Here is a 25,682-nt window from a genome sequence, read left to right on the forward strand (position 1 = left end):
TTAAAAAAATCTGCAGCACAGATCTATACAGAGCGCTGCGGAATATGTTGGCGCTATATAAATATTGTTATTATTATTATCTATAGGAACTAGATGGGGTGAAATTGTCTCTTGAAGAGAGCAATCACTTAGGGAAGTTTCCTACTCGAGGTCTCATCTATTCACTGACAGTAAGCAAGGTTGTTGAAATTGGTGATTGACCAAAACACAAAGCATGTGATGAAGTTATAAACCTTTTGGGAACTCCCTACAGACTTCCATCATGAAGCTGAAGTTTTTACATTTCCTTGCTACATTGTGCCAGCGCATTCAATAACTGTGCCGCCATAATGCCCACCAGTAAGAAGATGGAGTCCATACCCCACTGGTCATTTCTACGGCCAGAAATCTGCATTTCCCATAGCGCTGAAGCATTGCAATTGGTTAGTTTCCAGCTGGCCTTCTTATGGTATCATTACTTTATGGAAATGATATCTGCCATTTCTATAATATCTACATAGTTTCATTGAAAAAGAAATAAAACCATAACGTTCAAACAACAAGGACTTTCCACCAAGTCACAATCCTATAGAGGTAAACTCAACTCTTCCATACATAGATATTGATTTACGCGGGAATCGTGTAATACCTTTCCTCGCCTGCGGTGGCACTGCAGGATAACTGAGCATGTTTTCCCTACAGATCAAAGATAATCGCTGGAGATTTCAGCAAAAGGATAAAATCTTCTAAATAAAGGGATTATGCAAAGTAGGAATCTTAATGTGTTTTATTGTCTAAGGCTTCGAGGGGACATAGTTTTTAGTGTACAAATTAGATATTTTATCTATTGTACAAATAGTGGCATCCATAGAAAGACAATGAATTGATGCACAGTGTAATCACGTGACAGAGGGTCAGAACTCAATGTACACATTATATAGTTACTTATATATGTTGGCTGCACTTTTCTGTTGTGCCCACACTCAATATAAGCCTAACCTAATCCAGGCTTAGACTTGAGCAAAACCGGGATTTTGGCAGCGCCACCGGTCGTACAACCAAAAGTTGATCTACGAAAAGGCAACAAAGTTTCAAAAACTCAACTGAAGTTGTTCTTCCCCCTGTGTCACAATGCGACCGCATTACGCTGCGATGTTGCAGCTGCGCAGAGTAACCTCCGTCCGTGCGACCTTTGTCGCGGCCAGTGTCGCCGTGAGACCCCTGCCAGTTCTGCAATGTAAAAGTTAGTTACATATATCTGTAACGTGGGCAACCACCAGCCATCCGGATCTGAGGTCTAATTACCCTGACATTATACGTGTGGATGGAATTTTTTGCAAAGTTTTTTTTGGAGACCATAAAAAAAGTCATAAAAAATGCCTAAAATCGCCTGACTCTTCTTGTCAATTTCAAGGTCAATTAACTTTGCTACTCTTATGTAGAGTTTTTTGAGTGTTTTTAGAGCATTTTTTTCTTTTTTTTTAATTTTTCATTTCAGGCTTGAAAAAAAAAATGCCTGGTGGAAAAAACAGAAAGTGCACGGATACTGATGAAGAACGCTCCAAACTAGGCAGTGTCCAAGCAGAAAACTGCAGAAAAAGAGGTTCAGGGAGAAAAAAACAACTCTTCCAAAACTCATCAATAAATGAAAAAACTCCTCAAAGAGAAAGAGTTTGCTGAAGGGCTTTCTCCTTAAAAATAAAAAGTCTATGCTTTTGGATCCAGAATTTTGCTGATCTGAAATCTTTCGGAAGATGAAAACTATTTAAAACTCTAGTAATAAGTATAAAAGAAGAAGAAAAGTAACTAATATAATACATATTGATAAATAACTTATAAATCTTTTCTTACCTTGCTGACAGTCTCCAGTCTGCAGGACAGTCAGTATAATCCAGAGTGCAGAGATGACCCCCATATTAAATGGTGGGAACACAGAATAAATCCCTACAGCAGCCGGAACCCAATGTGACCAGTGTGGAGAGGAATCACATCAGAATCCATGTGAGGAGCCTCACTCCAGTACAGGGTGCAGGACAGTGAGTGTCCACCTCTGTAATAGTATCCTGGCTGGACACTCCTCCTCCTCCTCCACCATCCCCAGCAGGAGGAGGCGCAGGGTCTCCAGGAGAGGGCTCTGGGATTTCCTACAGTTGGGTTTTACTCATTCCAGAAGGCTGTGTTCACAAAATTATCAAATTATATATTTATGGGTTTTTGTCACGTTACAATAAAGTCTACAGAGAAAGAAAAAATACACAACAGAAAAGAGTTTTAGTTTGTGGCGTTTAGGTCGACTCGTTGGTGTATTTTTTATTTCTAAGTAGGATTTTTTTTCATTATACAGTGGGGAAAAAAAGTATTTAGTCAGTCAGCAATAGTGCAAGTTCCACCACTTAAAAAGATGAGAGGCGTCTGTAATTTACATCATAGGTAGACCTCAACTATGGGAGACAAACTGAGAAAAAAAAATCCAGAAAATCACATTGTCTGTTTTTTTTTTCATTTTATTTGCATATTATGGTGGAAAATAAGTATTTGGTCAGAAACAAAATTTCATCTCAATACTTTGTGATATATCCTTTGTTGGCAATGACAGAGGTCAAACGTTTTCTGTAAGTCTTCACAAGGTTGCCACACACTGTTGTTGGTATGTTGGCCCATTCCTCCATGCAGATCTCCTCTAGAGCAGTGATGTTTTTGGCTTTTCTCTTGGCAACACGGACTTTCAACTCCCTCCAAAGGTTTTCTATAGGGTTGAGATCTGGAGACTGGCTAGGCCACTCCAGGACCTTGAAATGCTTCTTACGAAGCCACTCCTTCGTTGCCCTGGCGGTGTGCTTTGGATCATTGTCATGTTGAAAGACCCAGCCACTTTTCATCTTCAATGCCCTTGCTGATGGAAGGAGGTTTAACTCAAAATCTCACGATACATGGCCCCATTCATTCTTTCATGTACCCGGATCAGTCGTCCTGGCCCCTTTGCAGAGAAACAGCCCCAAAGCATGATGTTTCCACCACCATGCTTTACAGTAGGTATGGTGTTTGATGGATGCAACTCAGTATTCTTTTTCCTCCAAACACGACAAGTTGTGTTTCTACCAAACAGTTCCAGTTTGGTTTCATCAGACCATAGGACATTCTCCCAAAACTCCTCTGGATCATCCAAATGCTCTCTAGCAAACTTCAGACGGGCCCGGACCTGTACAGGCTTAAGCAGTGGGACACGTCTGGCACTGCAGGATCTGAGTCCATGGTGGCGTAGTGTGTTACTTATGGTAGGCCTTGTTACATTGGTCCCAGCTCTCTGCAGTTCATTCACTAGGTCCCCCCGCGTGGTTCTGGGATTTTTGCTCACCGTTCTTGTGATCATTCTGACCCCACGGGGTGGGATTTTGCGTGGAGCACCAGATCGAGGGAGATTATCAGTGGTCTTGTATGTCTTCCATTTTCTAATTATTGCTCCCACAGTTGATTTCTTCACTCCAAGCTGGTTGGCTATTGCAGATTCAGTCTTCCCAGCCTGGTGCAGGGCTACAATTTTGTTTCTGGTGTCCTTTGACAGCTCTTTGGTCTTCACCATAGTGGAGTTTGGAGTCAGACTGTTTGAGGGTGTGCACAGGTGTCTTTTAATACTGATAACAAGTTTAAACAGGTGCCATTACTACAGGTAATGAGTGGAGGAAAGAGGAGACTCTTAAAGAAGAAGTTACAGGTCTGTGAGAGCCAGAAATCTTGATTGCTTGTTTCTGACCAAATACTTATTTTCCACCATAATATGCAAATAAAATGAAAAAAAAACAGACAATGTGATTTTCTGGATTTTTTTTTCTCAGTTTGTCTCCCATAGTTGAGGTCTACCTATGATGTAAATTACAGACGCCTCTCATCTTTTTAAGTGGTGGAACTTGCACTATTGCTGACTGACTAAATACTTTTTTTCCCCACTGTAGGTTTCTGTATAAGACTTAGAAAAAGAAAACGCAGAAAACAAGGAAAAATGTTTCTATGTATATACGTAGTTATCTGTCTATCTATCTATCTATCTATCTATCTATCATCTATCTATCTATCTATCTATCTATCTATCTATCTATCTATTATCTATCTATATATCTATCATCTATCTATTATCTATCTATCTATCTATTATCTATCATCTATCTATCATCTATCTATATATCTATCTATCTATCATCTATCATCTATCTATCTATTATCTATCTATTATCTATCTATCTATCTATCATCTATCTATCTATCTATTATCTATCTATATATCTATCATCTATCTATTATCTATCTATCTATCTATTATCTATCATCTATCTATCATCTATCTATATATCTATCTATCTATCTATCTATCATCTATCTATTATCTATCTATTATCTATCTATATATCTATCATCTATCTATTATCTATCTATCTATCATCTATCTATATATCTATAATCTATCTATTATCTATCTATCTGTCTATTATCTATCATCTATCTATCATCTATCTATATATCTATAATCTATCTATCTATCTTTCTATCTATCTATCTATCTATCTATCTATCTATCATCTATCAGTTTAACATTAGTTTATTGTTATACAATGTGGTAGAGTTATTGGTTGAATTTGATGGACCTTTATCTTTGTTATTTGTAGGGAAACCCATCAAGAAGACAGGACTCTATGGGGACATACAAATCATATGGTCACCAGGAGCTAAAACCAACAAAATTTACAATCGATGATAGGGTCGAGTGGAACGATCGGCAGATGATTGAGTCAAATTTTCAGAAATTTGTGGTTTCATGTGAGTTTGAACACTTTGAGATCCGATTCATTGTTCACAATAAAACAAACTTGCCCATTACCGTTTCCCACACTGTGAAGCATCAGAGAGCTAATGGTCTTATTGCAGTGACACTCAACTTCCCCATAATGCCCTGCAATTATAACATGTAGCGGATTATCACAACTTGTACAGTGGTGGTCACTACCTCGAGGATCACAGCTCTGATTCCCATGCAGTGGGGTCATCTCTCTCCTGTAGAGTGTAAGCTCTTATGGTCAGTGGGGTCCTCTCTCTCTCCTGTAGAGTGTAAGCTCTTATGGTCAGTGGGGTCCTCTCTCTCTCCTGTAGAGTGTAAGCTCTTATGGTCAGTGGGGTCCTCTCTCTCTCCTGTAGAGTGTAAGCTCTTATGGTCAGTGGGGTCCTCTCTCTCTCCTGTAGAGTGTAAGCTCTTATGGTCAGTGGTGTCCTCTCTCTCTTCTGTAGAGTGTAAGCTCTTATGGTCAGTGGGGTCCTCTCTCTCTCCTGTAGAGTGTAAGCTCTTATGGTCAGTGGGGTCCTCTCTCTCTCCTGTAGAGTGTAAGCTCTTATGGTCAGTGGGGTCCTCTCTCTCTCCTGTAGAGTGTAAGCTCTTATGGTCAGTGGGGTCCTCTCTCTCTCCTGTAGAGTGTAAGCTCTTATGGTCAGTGGTGTCCTCTCTCTCTTCTGTAGAGTGTAAGCTCTTATGGTCAGTGGGGTCCTTTCTCTCTCCTGTAGAGTGTAAGCTCTTATGGTCAGCGGGGTCCTTTCTCTCTCCTGTAGAGTGTAAGCTCTTATGGTCAGTGGCGTCCTCTCTCTCTCCTGTAGAGTGTAAGCTCTTATGGTCAGTGGGGTCCTCTCTCTCTCCTGTAGAGTGTAAGCTCTTATGGTCAGTGGGGTCCTCTCTCTCTCCTGTAGAGTGTAAGCTCTTATGGTCAGTGGGGTCCTCTCTCTCTTCTGTAGAGTGTAAGCTCTTATGGTCAGTGGTGTCCTCTCTCTCTCCTGTAGAGTGTAAGCTCTTATGGTCAGGGGGGTCCTCTCTCTCTCCTGTAGAGTGTAAGCTCTTATGGTCAGTGGTGTCCTCTCTCTCTCCTGTAGAGTGTAAGCTCTTATGGTCAGCGGGGTCCTTTCTCTCTCCTGTAGAGTGTAAGCTCTTATGGTCAGTGGCGTCCTCTCTCTCTCCTGTAGAGTGTAAGCTCTTATGGTCAGTGGGGTCCTCTCTCTCTACTGTAGAGTGTAAGCTCTTATGGTCAGTGGGGTCCTCTCTCTCTCCTGTAGAGTGTAAGCTCTTATGGTCAGTGGGGTCCTCTCTCTCTTCTGTAGAGTGTAAGCTCTTATGGTCAGTGGTGTCCTCTCTCTCTCCTGTAGAGTGTAAGCTCTTATGGTCAGGGGGGTCCTCTCTCTCTCCTGTAGAGTGTAAGCTCTTATGATCAGCGGGGTCCTCTCTCTCCTGTAGAGTGGAGGCTCTTATGGTCAGTGGGGTCCTCTCTCTCTTCTGTAGAGTGTAAGCTCTTATGGTCAGTGGGGTCCTCTCTCTCTTCTGTAGAGTGTAAGCTCTTATGGTCAGTGGGGTCCTCTCTCTCCTGTAGAGTGTAAGCTCTTATGATCAGCGGGGTCCTCTCTCTCCTGTAGAGTGGAGGCTCTTATGGTCAGTGGGGTCCTCCCTCTCCTGTAGAGTGTAAGCTCTTATGGTCAGTGGTGTCCCCTCTCTCTTCTGTAGAGTGTAAGCTCTTATGGTCAGTGGGGTCCTCTCTCTCTCCTGTAGAGTGTAAGCTCTTATGGTCAGCAGGGTCCTCTCTCTCCTGTAGAGTGGAGGCTCTTATGGTCAGCGGGGTCCTCCCTCTCCTGTAGAGTGTAAGCTCTTATGGTCAGTGTGGTCCTCTCTCTCTCCTGTAGAGTGTAAGCTCTTATGATCAGTGGGGTCCTCTCTCTCTTCTGTAGAGTGTAAGCTCTTATGGTCAGTGGTGTCCTCTCTCTCCTGTAGAGTGTAAGCTCTTATGGTCTGTGGGGTCCTCTCTCTCCTGTAGAGTGTAAGCTCTTATGGTCAGTGGTGTCCTCTCTCTCTCTCCTGTAGAGTGTAAGCTCTTATGGTCAGTGGGGTCCTCTCTGCTGTAGAGTGTAAGCTCTTATGATCAGTGGGGTCCTCTCTCTACTGTAGAGTGTAAGCTCTTATGGTCAGTGGGGTCCTCTCTCTCCTGTAGAGTGTAAGCTCTTATGGTCAGTGGGGTCCTCTGTCTCCTGTAGAGTGTAAGATCTTATGGTCAGTGGGGTCCTCTCTCTCTCTCCTGTAGAGTGTAAGCTCTTATGATCAGCGGGGTCCTCTCTCTCCTGTAGTGTGTAAGCTCTTATGATCAGCGGGGTCCTCTCTCTCTCCTGTAGAGTGTAAGCTCTTATGGTCAGTGGGGTCCTCTCTCTCCTGCAGAGTGTAAGCTCTTATGGTCAGTGGGGTCCTCTGTCTCCTGTAGAGTGTAAGCTCTTATGATCAGTGGGGTCCTCTCTCTCCTGTAGAGTGTAAGCTCTTATGGTCAGTGGCGTCCTCTCTCTCTCCTGTAGAGTGTAAGCTCTTATGGTCAGTGGGGTCCTCTCTCTCTCCTGTAGAGTGTAAGCTCTTATGGTCAGTGGGGTCCTCTCTCTCTCCTGTAGAGTGTAAGCTCTTATGGTCAGTGGGGTCCTCTCTCTCTTCTGTAGAGTGTAAGCTCTTATGGTCAGTGGTGTCCTCTCTCTCTCCTGTAGAGTGTAAGCTCTTATGGTCAGGGGGGTCCTCTCTCTCTCCTGTAGAGTGTAAGCTCTTATGGTCAGTGGTGTCCTCTCTCTCTCCTGTAGAGTGTAAGCTCTTATGGTCAGCGGGGTCCTTTCGCTCTCCTGTAGAGTGTAAGCTCTTATGGTCAGTGGCGTCCTCTCTCTCTCCTGTAGAGTGTAAGCTCTTATGGTCAGTGGGGTCCTCTCTCTCTCCTGTAGAGTGTAAGCTCTTATGGTCAGTGGGGTCCTCTCTCTCTCCTGTAGAGTGTAAGCTCTTATGGTCAGTGGGGTCCTCTCTCTCTTCTGTAGAGTGTAAGCTCTTATGGTCAGTGGTGTCCTCTCTCTCTCCTGTAGAGTGTAAGCTCTTATGGTCAGGGGGGTCCTCTCTCTCTCCTGTAGAGTGTAAGCTCTTATGATCAGCGGGGTCCTCTCTCTCCTGTAGAGTGGAGGCTCTTATGGTCAGTGGGGTCCTCTCTCTCTTCTGTAGAGTGTAAGCTCTTATGGTCAGTGGGGTCCTCTCTCTCTTCTGTAGAGTGTAAGCTCTTATGGTCAGTGGGGTCCTCTCTCTCCTGTAGAGTGTAAGCTCTTATGATCAGCGGGGTCCTCTCTCTCCTGTAGAGTGGAGGCTCTTATGGTCAGTGGGGTCCTCCCCCTCCTGTAGAGTGTAAGCTCTTATGGTCAGTGGTGTCCCCTCTCTCTTCTGTAGAGTGTAAGCTCTTATGGTCAGTGGGGTCCTCTCTCTCTCCTGTAGAGTGTAAGCTCTTATGGTCAGCAGGGTCCTCTCTCTCCTGTAGAGTGGAGGCTCTTATGGTCAGCGGGGTCCTCCCTCTCCTGTAGAGTGTAAGCTCTTATGGTCAGTGTGGTCCTCTCTCTCTCCTGTAGAGTGTAAGCTCTTATGATCAGTGGGGTCCTCTCTCTCTTCTGTAGAGTGTAAGCTCTTATGGTCAGTGGTGTCCTCTCTCTCTCCTGTAGAGTGTAAGCTCTTATGGTCAGTGGGGTCCTCTCTCTCTCCTGTAGAGTGTAAGCTCTTATGGTCAGTGGTGTCCTCTCTCTCTCTCCTGTAGAGTGTAAGCTCTTATGGTCAGTGGGGTCCTCTCTGCTGTAGAGTGTAAGCTCTTATGATCAGTGGGGTCCTCTCTCTACTGTAGAGTGTAAGCTCTTATGGTCAGTGGGGTCCTCTCTCTCCTGTAGAGTGTAAGCTCTTATGGTCAGTGGGGTCCTCTGTCTCCTGTAGAGTGTAAGATCTTATGATCAGTGGGGTCCTCTCTCTCCTGCAGAGTGTAAGCTCTTATGGTCAGTGGGGTCCTCTCTCTCCTGCAGAGTGTAAGCTCTTATGGTCAGTGGGGTCCTCTCTCTCCTGTAGAGTGTAAGCTCTTATGGTCAGTGGGGTCCTCTCTCTCCTGCAGAGTGTAAGCTCTTATGGTCAGTGGGGTCCTCTGTCTCCTGTAGAGTGTAAGCTCTTATGATCAGTGGGGTCCTCTCTCTCCTGTAGAGTGTAAGCTCTTATGGTCAGTGGGGTCCTCTGTCTCCTGTAGAGTGTAAGCTCTTATGATCAGTGGGGTCTTCTCTCTCCTGTAGAGTGTAAGCTCTTATGATCAGCGGGGTCCTCTCTCTCCTGTAGTGTGTAAGCTCTTATGATCAGTGGGGTCCTCTCTCTCCTGTAGAGTGTAAGCTCTTATGGTCAGTGGGGTCCTCTGTCTCCTGTAGAGTGTAAGCTCTTATGATCAGTGGGGTCCTCTCTCTCCTGTAGAGTGTAAGCTTTTATGGTCAGCGGGGTCCTCTCTCTCTCCTGTAGAGTGTAAGCTCTTATGGTCAGTGGGGTCCTCTCTCTCCTGTAGAGTGTAAGCTTTTATGGTCAGCGGGGTCCTCTCTCTCTCCTGTAGAGTGTAAGCTCTTATGGTCAGCAGGGTCCTCTCTCTCCTGTAGAGTGTAAGCTCTTATGGTCAGTGGGGTCCTCTCTCTCCTGTAGAGTGTAAGCTCTTATGGTCAGTGGGGTCCTCTCTCTCTCCTGTAGAGTGTAAGCTCTTATGGTCAGTGTGGTCCTCTCTCTCTCCTGTAGAGTGTAAGCTCTTATGATCAGCGGGGTCCTCTCTCTACTGTAGAGTGTAAGCTCTTATGGTCAGTGGGGTCCTCTCTCTCCTGTAGAGTGTAAGCTCTTATGATCAGTGGGGTCCTCTCTCTCTTCTGTAGAGTGTAAGCTCTTATGGTCAGTGGTGTCCTCTCTCTCTCCTGTAGAGTGTAAGCTCTTATGGTCAGTGGGGTCCTCTCTCTCTCCTGTAGAGTGTAAGCTCTTATGGTCAGTGGTGTCCTCTCTCTCTCTCCTGTAGAGTGTAAGCTCTTATGGTCAGTGGTGTCCTCTCTGCTGTAGAGTGTAAGCTCTTATGATCAGCGGGGTCCTCTCTCTACTGTAGAGTGTAAGCTCTTATGGTCAGTGGGGTCCTCTCTCTCCTGTAGAGTGTAAGCTCTTATGGTCAGTGGGGTCCTCTGTCTCCTGTAGAGTGTAAGATCTTATGGTCAGTGGGGTCCTCTCTCTCTCTCCTGTAGAGTGTAAGCTCTTATGATCAGCGGGGTCCTCTCTCTCCTGTAGTGTGTAAGCTCTTATGATCAGCGGGGTCATCTCTCTCCTGTAGAGTGTAAGCTCTTATGGTCAGTGGGGTCCTCTCTCTCCTGCAGAGTGTAAGCTCTTATGGTCAGTGGGGTCCTCTGTCTCCTGTAGAGTGTAAGCTCTTATGATCAGTGTGGTCCTCTCTCTCCTGTAGAGTGTAAGCTCTTATGGTCAGTGGGGTCCTCTGTCTCCTGTAGAGTGTAAGCTCTTATGATCAGTGGGGTCTTCTCTCTCCTGTAGAGTGTAAACTCTTATGATCAGCGGGGTCCTCTCTCTCCTGTAGTGTGTAAGCTCTTATGATCAGTGGGGTCCTCTCTCTAATGTAGAGTGTAAGCTCTTATGGTCAGTGGGGTCCTCTGTCTCCTGTAGAGTGTAAGCTCTTATGATCAGTGGGGTCCTCTCTCTCCTGTAGAGTGTAAGCTTTTATGGTCAGCGGGGGGTCCTCTCTCTCTCCTGTAGAGTGTAAGCTCTTATGGTCAGTGGGGTCCTCTCTCTCCTGTAGAGTGTAAGCTTTTATGGTCAGCGGGGTCCTCTCTCTCTCCTGTAGAGTGTAAGCTCTTATGGTCAGCAGGGTCCTCTCTCTCCTGTAGAGTGTAAGCTCTGGGGCAGTTAGTTTTCCTCTTTTCCTGCTTTAGGCTTATGTAGCTCTCCGGTTGTGACGTGGCGTCTAGGACCATCGTAGGAATGCTCCACGACTGCTGCTAGTTGTGTGGTTAAGATCAGGGATCTGCAATCTGCATAGTTACCAACCTCTCTGGTTTTATGAGACTTAGCTTGTTGCTTTTTTCCTCCTCGGTGACCCAATCATAACAGTGCGGCCTGTCATGAGGAGTTCTCTGGGGGCCTGGAGGCTGAAGCGGAGGAAGTTGAACTCCTGCCTGGACCTGATGCGGCTGCGCAGGTCCCACCGGAGACCCCTGCGGACCAGGAGCCGCAATCTGCTCCACCGCCGTCTCCGACAGCTGACTATTCCGGTGGACGTTCCAGCTATTGACTGCCGTCCCAAACCTGCACCGGAGCATCACCAAGAGACCCCAGGTCTGCTGCCCCTGCACTTGGGAAGGCTTTGGGGTGTACAGCTGCTGCAGCGTCCGGACAGGTCGTGCTGGACCTAGTCTGGGACCGGGACTCTAAACCCTGGGGGGAAACATCTGAGCCCCTGGCGGTAGTGCCCCTGTCCACGGTGGGTAGAGGTCGGCCCCAAGAGGTGGAGGAGGAAGAGGAGACCTATTGCCAGCAGACACTCCGCCAGCTGGCAGCGGAGCAGAGAGAACGGGAGCAGCAGAGACTGGCAGTGCTGGGCCCTGATATGGACCGGAAGGAGAAGGTCCGTGCCGGTCACTATGGCCCCCGGGACTCAGCAGGATGGGGTCAGGTCCTGAATGTCAACCAGGAGCGGGGGTTTGGTTTCATCTCAGACCCCCAGAGGATCTCTGACCTCTTCTTTAGCAGGAGGGATGTTGAATCTCACCTTCGGAGGGGACACCCTGCTCGAGACCTGCAACCGGGAGAATATGTTACTTTCACCCGACATGAGGGGCTACGTGGCTGGTACTCCATGAATGTGCGCCGCATACCAGAAGATTTTATTGCGGCCTACAAAATGGAACATGCCTATGTTCCCCCGGCAGGAATACCTCCCGCGGTAGTGATTACATCTGCCAAGGCCAGGCAGACAACCTTTACTCCAGTCCCACACCCTATGGTACAAGTTGCTGAACCTGCTGTACCTCAGGCCGCAATTCTACCAACTGCCACCACCTCTTATGTCAATCAATCATCAAGAAGAGGATGTCCTTCAGTTCTTCCCTGGAAGCAGCCCAAGCGACCCACTTCCACCACCCCAGGAGGGGACCATCACTTAGAATTAATAACTAACTGTTACCCAGGAGGGTATAGGCACCGTTATGCCTTTTTCATTTTTTTGTTCATCATGTTGTTTTTGTTTTTTTCTTTTGATTCCAGTTTGCCCAATTTCTTAGGCAGCCTTTTATATTTGAACTGTGGAGATCATGGACAATGAGTGATCCAGAACTGTCCTGTAAATAGTTGCACCTCTTAAGGTGCTTTCTCTTGGTTTTACATAGACCTGCTTTAATAGGGACATTTCAAGACATCTTGGCTGGATCCGTGTCTACTTTACATAATTGCACTTAATAATAATATTTAGCATTTTGATAGAAAAAGTAAATAGTGATAGTGTTTAATAAAGACATTAATGGTAATAGAACAGATTTTATAAAGGATATAGTTGGTCGTGAGATCTAGGAATCGAACTAATAGTGAATGTTTTACAGAGTTTAGACTCATGTTAATGTGTGAATAAAGATGAAAAATTTGAATAAAGATTTGAAAATGCAGGTGACGAACCAGGCATCGGAGGTTGTCACCTAGGGTCTAGAAGTAATAGAAAAAGGTGAGTTTATGGCCAATAGCACAATTAGGTACTATATTTCGACATAGATAGTTTGTTAAATTGTTTGAAACGTTCAAGGATCAGCGCCTCCCATATTGGGAAGTTTAGATAAGTATTGTTTATCAAGCATTCAAAAAATTTTTGTATGTTCCTGATTTTTGTCTGTCTTTGTTTCACTTGCAGCCCGCGGATGTTCTGTGTTTAACGGGGGGTATGTGGCACCCCTGAGGGTTCAGTCGCCACAGAGGTACTGCACCTCCTCCTGAGGTGTGGTACCCCACCATTCAGGTAGGGTGGAGACACCTGACCACACTCCAACACCTGCATCCCACACAACACAGTAGTGTAGTAAAGCACCCTTTGGTGGCTCCCTGCTTGGAACACGAAGAGTGCTGGGAGGCGGGTGGAGCTTTGTTGGCACAAAAGAGCGGGAAGATTTTAGGATTAGGAGAGTCTGACTGAGTCAGTCAGAGTAGGTCAGTCGGTGAGAGGAACTCCCCGGAGTGGGATGTATGAAGGAAGTGCTGCAGCCGACCTCAGTGACCTGGGTCCGCTGGCACAGGAAAGGGACATTGTTGGAAAGCCTGACTCTCTCCATAAGAAAGAAGGATTAGTACGGAACGCAAGGAGAGGAGGACTAAGGATTAGGGTTAGAGCAGAACCCTTCCCAAGTTCACAGTGCAAGGCCGGGGTCCGGTCCCCGAGGTTGTATGGATACTAATGGTCCTGCGACAGACACCGGAGGAATAGAAGTTGTCATCACTTTATTCCCACACAAGACTTGGGGGCACAACAGCAACGAGAGAGAGCCGGGACTTAGTAACAAGGAGTCCCCGAAGCAGGCTACAGCTGTCTGCCGTACAAGTAGAGTTCATAGGAACATCTGACAGGAGGAACTCCAGTGTAACTCAGTACTGTGAGTACTTCACTATAGGCGCAAAATGGGAGACGTTCAGAAAAGGCACATGTTGCAAAGGAGTACTTCATCTTGCCTGGAGGTTGGCTAAGCCCTGACCCGGAGGACACGGCACGGATCCGGGCACCTGTATGCACAACAGACTGTGAGTAAAGCTTTGGAACTACATGCCCTGGTGTCCTCCGCTTATTCCTGCGCCAACACACTCAGCACTGCTACATCTTTGTGCTCATCACTGCACCATTACACTCTCCTCACAAGCGCTTCACCTACCCTGCCCTGGGACCTACAGCCCTGCCTGTGGAGGGCTACGCCATCATTGCTGCACCACACCATCTGTCCCAGAGGAGCTGTCTGCAGCGTCGGCTTAACATCTTCATTGCCGAACACCACAGGTGGCGTCACGAATCATTCACTCATAAACTTTATTCCATCACTTAACCCCTTTTACATGGGTGCCCAGGGCCACGGACCGTGTCACAGCTACCGTGACATCTTCCATTGAAACCAACAGGCCCGGTACCGAGTACCCCACAGCCCTGGGAGGGCGACCCATATTTGTAGGTAGCTCATGCAGATTGTATCTACAGGATATATAGTGTATTATATAGAGTTTACAGGTGACCCCTGTTTTATATTTATACTTATTCAACACTTTTTCTTTTTTTCCTTTTTGTTTTTAACTTTGAATTTGCAGTTGTAAATGATACAGGAAAGATGAATATCTTTGTACCGTGCTAGCCAGTAGATAGAAAAATACTTAGAATTGAGAGTCCTGAGTGTATCAGCCACCGAGGACTCTTAATTCTAAATATTTTTTAGTTTTAAATGGTGATGAAATTGATGCCAGACACATGGAGAGCTTTATGTCAAGGCAGGTTTTAGTTTTTTACTTTAAGTGACAGGTCAGCACTAATATATCCCATCTGCTCCATAATATAGAGACAGTGATCAGGTGAAGGGTCGGGGTCCTCACACTAAACTCCAGCTGGGGGAGCCTATAAAATTATTGGCAGCAAATAGGACTCAACCAAGATGACAAGAAGATGACTGTGAGTGTCTGGTCTTATATTAGAGATGACAGGCAAGAAAGCAATTATGGGCGGTGGGTCCCGACCCACTAGATTTCTCCATTAGAGGAGTCTTTGTGCTGCCACTAGAGGGAGCTCACTTCATGATGATTTATTATTGCATTTAATTGAGATGGCACATCAGATTGGAGCCTGCGCAGTGATCACCTGATCGCCACCTAGTACCACTAGTTTATAACATCCCTATATCAATATCATTTAATAGGTGTCAATTCCAGACAAAATCCCAATAGAAGACAAACCCACTGGTAGAACTGGTACTAGTAGTAGTGGTAGTAGTGGTGGTTGTAGTAGTGGTATTAGTAGTGATTTCAGTAGTGGTGGTGGTAGTAGTAGTCGTAGTAAGTACTAGTAGTGTTGGTATTATTAGTGGTGGTAATAGTAGTGGTAGGAGGAGGAGTAGTAGGAGGAGTAGTAGTGGTAGTAGTGGTGGTAATAGTAGGAGTGGGGGTAGTAATAGTAATGGTAGTATTAGTGGTAGTAGTGGTGTTGGTGGTAATGGTGGTGGTGATAGTACTAGTGGTAGGAGTGGTGATAGTAGTAGTAGTGCTGGTAGGAGTAGCAGTGGTGTCTGTGATCATAGTGCTGGTAGTGCTGTTAGGGTTAGTAGTGGTAATAATGCTGGTAAACGTTGTAGTAATAATATTGCTGGTAGGAGTAGTAGTGGTGATAGCTGTGATAATAGTACCGCTAGTGGTGGTAGGATTGGTTTTGTTAGTAGTGGTGAATGTAATAATAGTACTCGTGGTGCTGGTAGGATTAGTAGTGGTAGTGGTGATGGCTGTGCTAATAGTACTGGTAGTGCTGGTAGAAGTAGTAATGGTAGTGGTGCTGGAAGCGTTACTAGCCAAAAACATTATTTATAAGTACATATTGGCCATATAATAATACCTGATACATGGTAACAAACATGAAGATGATTTGGATTTTTTGTCATTTTCCCTACAAGACCAGAGAGGTAAGGCCTGTTTCACACTTCCGTTTGTGACCATCAGTCAAGATCCGCTGATTTGAAAAAAAAAAACGGATCCGCCATTTTTCTTGGCGGATCCGTTTTTTCCTCATAGACTTGCATTACCGGCGGATCTTGACGGATGGTTGTCTGTTCGATCCGCTTTTGTACGGATCCGCCAAGATTTTGGCGTCCGCTCAGCGGCCCGGACGGAGCATGTAACGCTATTTCCGGATTTAACCCGCATTTCTGTCTGGCTGCTGGATAAAATTCTCTCTCTCTCTCCCCAGACTGCTTCTAAATTTTCCCCTTCGGCGGATCCGTACATCCGCCGATCCGATGCCATCCGTTCCTGTCAGTCCGCCTGCGGATCCGTTTTCCCCTATTTTGGCGGATTCGGACTGACAGGAAAAACTGAAGTGTGAGACAGGCCTAAGACTGAGATTGTCTCCGGAGATGACTGATGTGGGCGCCACATAGCAATGTCCTGACCCGTCTAGATGAAGGCAGAGTAATGGCAGATTTCCTTCCTCGGCCTCCAGTGATGAGACCACATGTGATGATAACATCTGATCCTCGGCTCTTCTTGGTTTAGGGAAATAGACAGCAGTAATTATCATCTCTCCTAATTTACTAATTACTCATAATAAAAGGAGCTGTTTCAGCGGCGAGACTTAATGGTGGGAAGACACTCAGAGCAGGATTAGACTTGTACCAATTTGTACATTTTTTAAAACTGCATGTAGCCCTTTGAATTTATTAGTGATGACCCTCTGAATAAACACTCCATATAGTGCCAATCATGAGATCCTAGAATTAAATATTTCATCTACTGTGGTCACAGAACAGCCCTGTTAAAGCAGGATCCTCCGATAATCTGCTGATGCAAGTGCTAAGTTTCTCTGCAGCGCACCCAGAGGAAGAAAAGAGTATTACATGTAGTAAACAAAGGGCTGCTCATATAATATAGCACATGCCGAGTTCCCCAGAGCAAGGGAGCCTTAAAGTCTGGAAAAGTACCCAACCACCTCAGATTTAAATAAAAGGAACAACCGATTTAAGCGAGAAGAGGTATTACCAATAAGGTACTCAGTTATAGACATGGGAAAATCGATTTGCAGGACTTCGGACGTTGGACCGGATTTTTGTGAATTGATTCTCCCATTTCTACTCACTTAGCAAAGATATGCTGAAACTTTTGAATGCTAAGGGAGAATGCCACAGTAGTAGTGGTAGGCAACCCTTCAAAGTGTCTCGGGTCCAGCGGAACATACCCAGAGTAGAAAAACTGTCCCGGGAGGTCAACTGGATGTCCTAATTTTCACTTTATTTGCATCCTCAGGACGGAGATACTATTAAGTGTAATGATGGAGGAAGAGCCGATGTCTCCATCATTCATCCTGTGCCCTCTGTACCATCTGAGGCTCAGTGCAGACGGTGCGGTGACATCACCAGATCGCGCCTGGTGCCCCAGAGTCACCCATGGCACCGACCAAAGAAAACCTGATCTGCTCATCTCGGGAAGAAAGCTAGGCGTGTATTATTTTTTGTATTTCTTTAAGCCAGTGCACTATTCTGACTTGAGTAGAGGGGCAGCATACTGTGTGTGGGGGACACCTTGGATCACAAATAAGGGGGCATCATACTGTGAGTGTTTGGGGGACACCTTGGAACACAATGTGGGGGCATCATAATATGTGGATTTGGGTGACACCGTGGAACATAATGAAGGAGCATCATACTGTGAGTGTTTGGGGGACACCTTACATAAAATCAGGAAGATCGTGGATAATTTCCACGCTGCTGTTCAAATTGAAACCAAGCCGGTTTGTAGATAAATAACTTGGTGGTTTATTCACAATCTCAACGCGTTTCGAAGTCAAACATGGACTTCTTCTTCAGCTCCTGCACTTTTCTCTCCTACAGTGTGAATTATTGGGTGACACCTTGGAACACTAAATGGGGGCATCTGCATCATACTGTGTGGGGGCCATGAAAGGAATATCCTACTGTATGGGAACACATAGGGGCAATATTTCTGTGTTTGCACACAAGATGAACTGAGCGACGTTACTGGTTTGGTTTACTGGAAAAATAAATTGCCCCAATCAGGCCCTCTCTCTCATTCCTGACTTTCAAAGTTGGAAGTTATGGTGGTAATTCAGTGAGGATGGTGGTCTAGAGCAAATAAATGGAGACGTACGCGAGATAGAAGGATATAAGGAACGGATGATCAAACTGCAAACTACAATACAAAAACAACATAATGTGAGGCAGATGTTACAAACTCAAAACATAAAAAAGTAAATAAAAAAAAATTCTCAGAAACTCCTGACAGACACGGATCTGCGCTCAATTACACGTCCTATGTTATGACTGGAAATTGTGATTTTTAACTTTTATGCAAATAAGACTTATTCATTGAACAGTGAAAAGTTTTACAATTCTCTAATAAAGTTTAGGGGAAATTTACTAAGTGACTTGTGTTTAAGAAAAAATGATTAATTTTTGCAGCACATCTATTTTCCCCAAAACATTTGGACTTTTTTTTTCCCTTTCTTGCATTTTGAATCACTTATTTAGAAAGTAAGCAGGGCTTCAATCATCACAAGTCACTTCCTTACAGAGAACACTGATGTCATGTGGCTGTTGATGTAACCATGGTACATGATAATCAAGATGTGTCCATAGAGCCCTGTCTGTCATTTGCTTGTCCAGCGCCTAGGGCGGCACTCTGTAAAGGGGGCTGCCACTGACAAATTGAAAATCATGGTTGCTTTCTTCTGAAAATGGTGCCTGAATTATCTATGAGTACAGGAAGTGAACTCTAGTCACTTTCCATGAAGTTGAGAGAAAATGCCGGACACAATCCAAATATAAAACCAAAGCGTTATTTCTGGAGAAACACGCATATTCTTCTCTAATACAACCCATTACAGTTACAGCAACAGGTCCCATTTAGGGAGATTTTTGGAGCGTCTCATTTCTGCTCCCATAAACGGTATTCTTACTCATGGAATAAAAGTGATTAAACTTGTAAAAATTAACAAAGACATTAATGGCAGAACAATTATTAGTAATCGTTATTAGAATCAGATCTGAGACTCCCTGCTGTAAGAATATAATAAAACATCACATAAAACGCCTAAGATTTCACTTCAAAGATCCGAGAACATTTACAGCAATGATGACCATTTGCTGGTCATGAAGAGAAAACATCTGTTTCTTAAATAAAAGCCCATGACACAGAACAGCTGGGGAAGCGTCCACCCAGATATATCGTAATGATCAGAAAAAGGATTATAACAACGAGGCTGCACAATAAATCTCCTATTTAAAAAAAAGAAATAGTCACTAAAGTTAATATAATTCTGCCCCTATGTACAAGAATATAACTACTATAACACTGCTCCTATGTACAAGAATGTAACTACTATAATACTGCACCTATGTACAAGAATATAACTACTATAATACTGCACCTATGTACAAGAATATAACTACTATAACACTGCCCCTATGTACAAGAATATAACTACTATAATACTGCCCCTATGTACAAGAATATAACTACTATAACACTGCTCCTATGTACAAGAATGTAACTACTATAATACTGCACCTATGTACAAGAATATAACTACTATAATACTGCCCCTATGTACAAGAATATAACTACTATAATACTTCCAGTATGTACAAGAATATAACTACTATAATACTGCCCCTATGTAAAGGAATATAGCTACTATAATACTGCCCCTATGTACAAGAATATAACTACTATAATACTGCCCCTATGTACAAGAATATAACTACTATAATACTGCCCCTATGTACAAGAATATAACTACTATAATACTGCCCCTATGTACAAGAATATAAGTACTATAATACTGCTCCCTATGTAAAAGAATATAACTACTATAATACTGCCCCCTATGTACAAGAATATAACTACTATAATACTGCCCCTATGTACAAGAATATAACTACTATAATACTGCTCCCTATGTACAAGAATATAACTACTATAATACTGCCCCTATGTACAAGAATATAACTACTATAATACTGCTCCTATGTACAAGAATATAACTACTATAATACTGCCCCTATGTACAAGAATATAACTACTATAATACTGCCCCCTATGTACAAGAATATAACTACTATAATACTGCCCCCTATGTACAAGAATATAACTACTATAATACTGCCCCTATGTACAAGAATATAACTACTATAATACTGCTCCTATGTACAAGAATATAACTACTATAATACTGCCCCTATGTACAAGAATATAACTACTATAATTCTGCCCCTATGTACAAGAATATAACTACTATAATACTGCCCCCTATATACAAGAATATAACTACTATAATACTGCCCCTATGCACAAGAATATAACTACTATAATACTGCTCCTATGTACAAGAATATAACTACTATAATACTGCCCCATATATACAAGAATATAGCTACTATAATACTGCCCCTATGTACAAGAATATAACTACTATAATACTGCCCCCTATATACAAGAATATAACTACTATAATACTGCCCCTATGTACAAGAATATAACTACTATAATACTGCCCCCTATATACAAGAATATAACTACTATAATTCTGCCCCTATGTACAAGAATATAACTACTATAATACTGCCCCCTATATACAAGAATATAACTACTATAATACTGCCCCTATGTACAAGAATATAACTACTATAATACTGCCCCCTATATACAAGAATATAACTACTATAATACTGCCCCCTATGTACAAGAATATAACTACTATAATACTGCCCCTATGTACAAGAATATAACTACTATAATACTGCCCCCTATATACAAGAATATAACTACTATAATACTGCCCCCTATGTACAAGAATATAACTACTATAATACTGCTCCTATGTACAAGAATATAACTACTATAATACTGCTCCTATGTACAAGAATATAACTACTATAATACTGCTCCTATATACAAGAATATAACTACTATAATACTGCCCCCTATATACAAGAATATAACTACTATAATACTGCCCCTATGTACAAGAATATAACTACTATAATACTGCTCCTATGTACAAGAATATAACTACTATAATACTACGCATAAGGAGAATATATTTAGTTAGAGATGAGTTTGGTAGATTTTGTGGATTTCTAGGATTGGGTAACTAATTACTGATGTTCAGAAACGATTTTTTACTTCTTATTAGAAAGCCTTGTAAATTGAGGAACAATTGTCCATCTCCACATTAGATTTTGTTTTGTCCTCCTGGACCCCCCTCCACAGTCTTTTCGTGAACTTCCCTTTTGCAGACCCTTTCATTTGTCTGTAGTTCTTCTCGCCGGTCATTCATTATTCTCTGCCGTTCGTGCCTCTTCTTGTGCTGGACGTCAATTAAAGGCAGTAATTGAGGCTCTCAACAGAAGCTTCTAAGATCTCGGAAAGAAATTATTCTTAGGACAATTTGCTGCGGGGTAATCGGTTACTGAATTCTGAAAATATGAGTAAATTAAGGAGTTCTTAAATTTAACCCCTTAACAGCCATCTCCATTCCTGAATACGACTGTGACCCCCACATCGCCCACTTGTGGGTGGCTGGTTTCACCAAGAACCTCTATTTTCTTTTCACACTTAGCCACATGTCTAACCCTGACCAAAGCCACCCGTCTAAGCCGGACCAGTCCTTTCTGTGTTCTCACGTGTAAATATTGCCCCAGTAGAACCCCTTAGTGTTCACACTCTCTACGATACCTTTTTAATTGCCACAAACATTACAATTCCCCAAAAAAAGTCCTTATTACTGACACATTATGGTGCCCCAAAAATGCCTCCCATGAAGCGTATGTTCCCACAGAGCATTCTCCTACAGCATGATGTCCCCAACATTACTCACAAACACAACATAGACCCACCATGCCTCTCTCAAATTAGGATACCCACTCAGTACTCTTCACACAGTGTGATGGTCTCACTGTCCACCCATACAGTATGATGTCCCCACATAGTATGATATTGTGGTAGGGGCCCAGATTGGGGGGTGGTCCACTGCTTACCACGCACAGCCGACTCAGAGACGAGACAGAGGCAGATTTCAGTTGCAACAGGTCCGGGTTTTATTGGCCGTCCTCCTGACAACCGTAGCCATACACAGCAGTTCCTTTACAGCCCTCCGTACTCAGGCCCGGGTACCTTCACCTTCCTTCAGTCATAGTGATGTTCCTCGCAGATCTTTCGCTGGGGCTGTCCTAGGCCTATCTAACGCCAGCGCTTCACCAGTCTGAGGTCGTCGTCCAATCGGTACCCCCGGGGCTTCGTCTGTCCTGCGGTTCCTTCTATCAGGGCCACCCCCCTGACTGTTTCTTCATGTCCGTCCCCTGGTCGAGCTCTCCACCGTTGTCAGTTCTCCGTACTGGTTCTTCTCCTCCTGAGCTGCTCCCGGGACTAGAACTCTCTGGAACCCTGTCCTGTCCTATTTATCCCCTCCCTCGGGAATTCCCCTCCTGGGTTCCTATCTCCCCGCCCCCCATGACTAAGCGGTTTCTATAGCCCTAAGCTGCTGTCAAGTCCTAAACTACGCTCCCTCCTGCCATCTTGTGGTCAAATCCAGGTATTGCACTCCATTTTCTATCTTCCATAGTTGTTACCCTTCTATCATTGCCAATCTCCGTCTACAGTGCACAAACCATCCCCTCCTTCCCCAGTCAAGTCCGTCCATCAAGTCACCTTCCCCACACTATCCCCACAGGCAGGGCCGGCGTTAGGGGCAGGCAGACCAGGCAGCTGCCTAGGGCCCCCGCTCCTCCAGGGGCCCCCAACCAGCGGCACATCATACAGCCGCTATGGGGCCCCTGTGAGGCAGGGGGGCCCGCCTGCCCCCAGCGCCAAATCCCGCCGCCGCATTGAAGGAGGCAGTGATGGAGGAGAGAGCGCCAGCTGGCGCTCCCGCTCCCATCATTCCCCGCTCTGCCTCTGACACAGCGGGGGAGCGATGACGTCATCTCGCTCTCACTGTGTGCCAGACAGAGCAGGAGGAGACAGGAGCAGCCAGCAGCGCAGGCACGAGGAGAAGGTGAGGAGAGTTTTTTTTTTTTTTTTTAAATCTGTGTGAGTACTGGACTGTGGAGCCACTCTGGGGGGACTATATACCATGCTGGGCTGTATCATACCATGCTGGGCTGTATCACACCATGCTGGGGGGGCTATATACCATGCTGGGCTGTATTATACCATGCTGGGCTGCATTATATCATGCTGGGCTGTATTACACCATTCTGGGGGGGCTATATACCATGCTGGGCTGTATTATACCATTCTGGGGGGCTATATACCATGCTGGGCTGTATTATACCATGCTGGGCTGTATTATACCATTTTGGTGGGCTATATACCATGCTGGGCTGTATTATAACGTGCTGGGCTGTATTATACCATTCTGGGGGGGGACTTTAGACTATGCTGGGCTGTAATATACCATTCTGGGGGGGCTGTATTATACCATGGTAGGCTGTATACCATGCTGGGCTGTATTATACAGCCCAACATGGTATACAGCCCAGCATGGTATACAGCCTGTATACCATGGTGGGCTATATTAAACCATGGTGGACTATATCCCATGCTGGGCTGGGCTGTATACCATGGTGGGCTGGGCTGTATACCATGTGGTGCTGGGCTATATACTATGCGGCTGTGTTATATACCATGCGGGGTACATTTTACATTATATTCTATAGGTGGAGGCTGTGTTATATAATACATTATATTCTACGGAGAGGTGGGCTGTATTATATTCTATTTGGAGCTACATTATATTCTATGGGAGGGCCTGTATTATATTTATTATATTCGATGGGGGCTGCATTATACTATATGAGGAGGGCTACAATGTATTCTATGGAGGGGCTACATTATATCCTATGAGAGGGTTGCCATATATTCTATGGAGGGGCAGCATTATACTATATGGGGGGTGGGGCTGCATTATATTCTATGGGGGGGTTACATTATATTCTGTGGAGTGGCTGCATTATACTCTGGGGTAGCTGCATTATTCTCTAAGGGGGGGCTGCATTATATTCTATGGGGGTTACATTATATTGTATGGCGGGGCTGCATTATACACTATGGGGTGGCTGCATTATACACTATGGGGTGGCTGCATTACTGTATGTGGGCTGCATTATATTGTATCGAGGACTATGGGGAATACATTATATGAAGAACTATGGGGTGCATTATGCTATGGGATGTGAATTGTACTACATGGGTGACTATACTATATGGAGAACTATGAGGAGTGTATTATACTATATGGAGGACTGAGCAGTGTATTTTAATATATGGAGGGCTATGAGGAGTGTATTATACTATATGGAGGACTATGGGGAAGATTATATTATATGGAAGACTATGGGGTGCAAACTGTAGATATGCTGCTGATAACATGATAGTGTATGGTGATCTGTTAGGGTGTGCGCACACGTTGCGGATTAGTCTACGGCTTTTTCTGCAGAGAATCCATATCTCTTGGCAGAAACCGCAGGGTAAAACACATGCATTTTTCCTGCAGATTCCTAGCATGTGTACAGTGGATTTGATGCAGGTTCTAGTGCGGTTTGGCAGTGCGGATGAGAGAGAGATTGATTGATCTGTATGTCCCGGAACGTACACTGCAGCTGCGGATCCGCAAAAAAGAAGTAACATGCTGCGGAAAATAATCCGCAGCAAATCTGTGCGGAATTTTCCGCAGCATGTGCACGGCGGATTTGGTTTTCCATAGGTTTACATGGTACTGTAAACCGCATGGAAACTGCTGCGGATCCGCAGCAAAAACCGCAACGTGTGCACACACCCTTAGTGATCCATTAGTGATCGTTCTGTTCCCATCATTCTTTCTTAGACGGTGGAAAGAGGCCGGGAAACAAGTGTTGAACGACTTCTTCAATTCTGTCGATCACACTCATTTAGCGTCCTGAACTCAGCGCATGTAAATACAATCGAAATGCTTCTGTGATGGGTAATATGTGAGCATTTGGGGCCCCATTTTAAACTTTGCCTAGGGCCCCACTTTGCCTAAAACCGGCCCTGCCCACAGGACCCCCACTCAGTAAGGTGCCTCCAGAGTTCCCCCACTCAGTATCCTGCCACCACACAGTATGATGTCCTTGTAAGCAGGTTGCGGTATGCAGTGACAAGTTAGGCCGCAAAAGTCTGTCCAGTACTCGGCCTTCTCTCTTCTGCACGTGCGCGGTACTCACAGTCGCTGAGCGCACAGCACTTCTGTCTCTGGCAGCTACTAAGCGCACGGCACTTGTCTCTGCAGTGGTCCCGCTGGAGGCGGTGGGGACCAAACAACGCAGAACGTGGCGGCACCGGTGCTCAGTGGACGGAGCACGCTGCTCACCTGGCTGCTTCGTCCAAACTGCCTGTGGCTGCGCGCACTTTGCTCTTTTAGCCGTCCCTCCTACCAGGGTCATGAGGTCGGTCCGGTTCTCCAAGCCTTCCAGGGGCATAAAGTGACAGTTCACACCTTATTAACAAACGAACTATTCCAGGGAAAACCATAACGTGCACAATGTATCAGATTGTATCAGTGTCGCCACATCGGGCTGGAATCCAATCCTAGGAGATGTCCAGTGTATAGTCGGAAAGTCGCCCCCCCAGGGAGGCTTTATCCGGTTGGAGATGTGTGTTTGTGCTTGATTTGGTCCAATTTTAAACTCATGAGAAATATAGGTCGGACGAAGCCACGAACTAAAGAGCGACAACTTGTTCTCTGATACATCGGGGGTCCACATACAGGTCGGATGCAAATGTTTCACACTCTTCTTTTATAAAACACGAGAAAGTTGAGAAATTTAACCCCTTGACAATCATAAAATTTCACACCTAACCTGGGGTGTAGCCTTAACAATTTTTGAAAACTCCCCCATCATATTTATTGAGCCAGAATTAGCGCTGCTTTACGCAATATCTGCCCCCAGTGCAGCAATCGTACTGCAGCAGGCTGCTTATATGACAACTTTCGTATTAACGTCGTACCTTGCTGATCAATGGAGGTCTGACTGCTGGAAGAATGGAGCTTATGGCTATTCAGGAGAAAGGCGCAGAAAGTTATCATCTATCTTGTGAAAAGGTG

General features: G+C 44.7%; 2 protein-coding genes across 3 annotated transcripts in view; one reads left to right on the forward strand and one right to left on the reverse strand.

Annotated features, from left to right (window-relative positions):
- VWDE (von Willebrand factor D and EGF domains) overlaps nt 1-1,987 on the reverse strand; it is a 137,525-nt gene extending 135,538 nt beyond the window's left edge. For both annotated transcript variants that reach the window (XM_073582119.1, XM_073582118.1), the window contains exon 1: nt 1,831-1,987. In XM_073582119.1, the coding sequence (XP_073438220.1) occupies nt 1,831-1,894 (64 nt within the window). In that variant the 5' untranslated portion in view covers nt 1,895-1,987. The remainder of the gene's footprint in view (nt 1-1,830) is intronic.
- The window catches only part of CUNH7orf78 (chromosome unknown C7orf78 homolog), an 84,013-nt gene that overhangs the window by 8,925 nt on the left and 49,406 nt on the right, over nt 1-25,682 (forward strand). The window contains exons 2-3 of the mRNA XM_073582120.1: nt 4,638-4,788; nt 12,729-12,833. The gene's annotated coding sequence lies outside the window, so the exon portion shown is untranslated. The remainder of the gene's footprint in view (nt 1-4,637; nt 4,789-12,728; nt 12,834-25,682) is intronic.

This window comes from Dendrobates tinctorius, unplaced genomic scaffold, assembly GCF_039654945.1.
Source record: "Dendrobates tinctorius isolate UK_male_01 unplaced genomic scaffold, ASM3965494v1 ptg000070l, whole genome shotgun sequence".
Classification (NCBI taxonomy): Eukaryota; Metazoa; Chordata; class Amphibia; order Anura; family Dendrobatidae; genus Dendrobates; species Dendrobates tinctorius.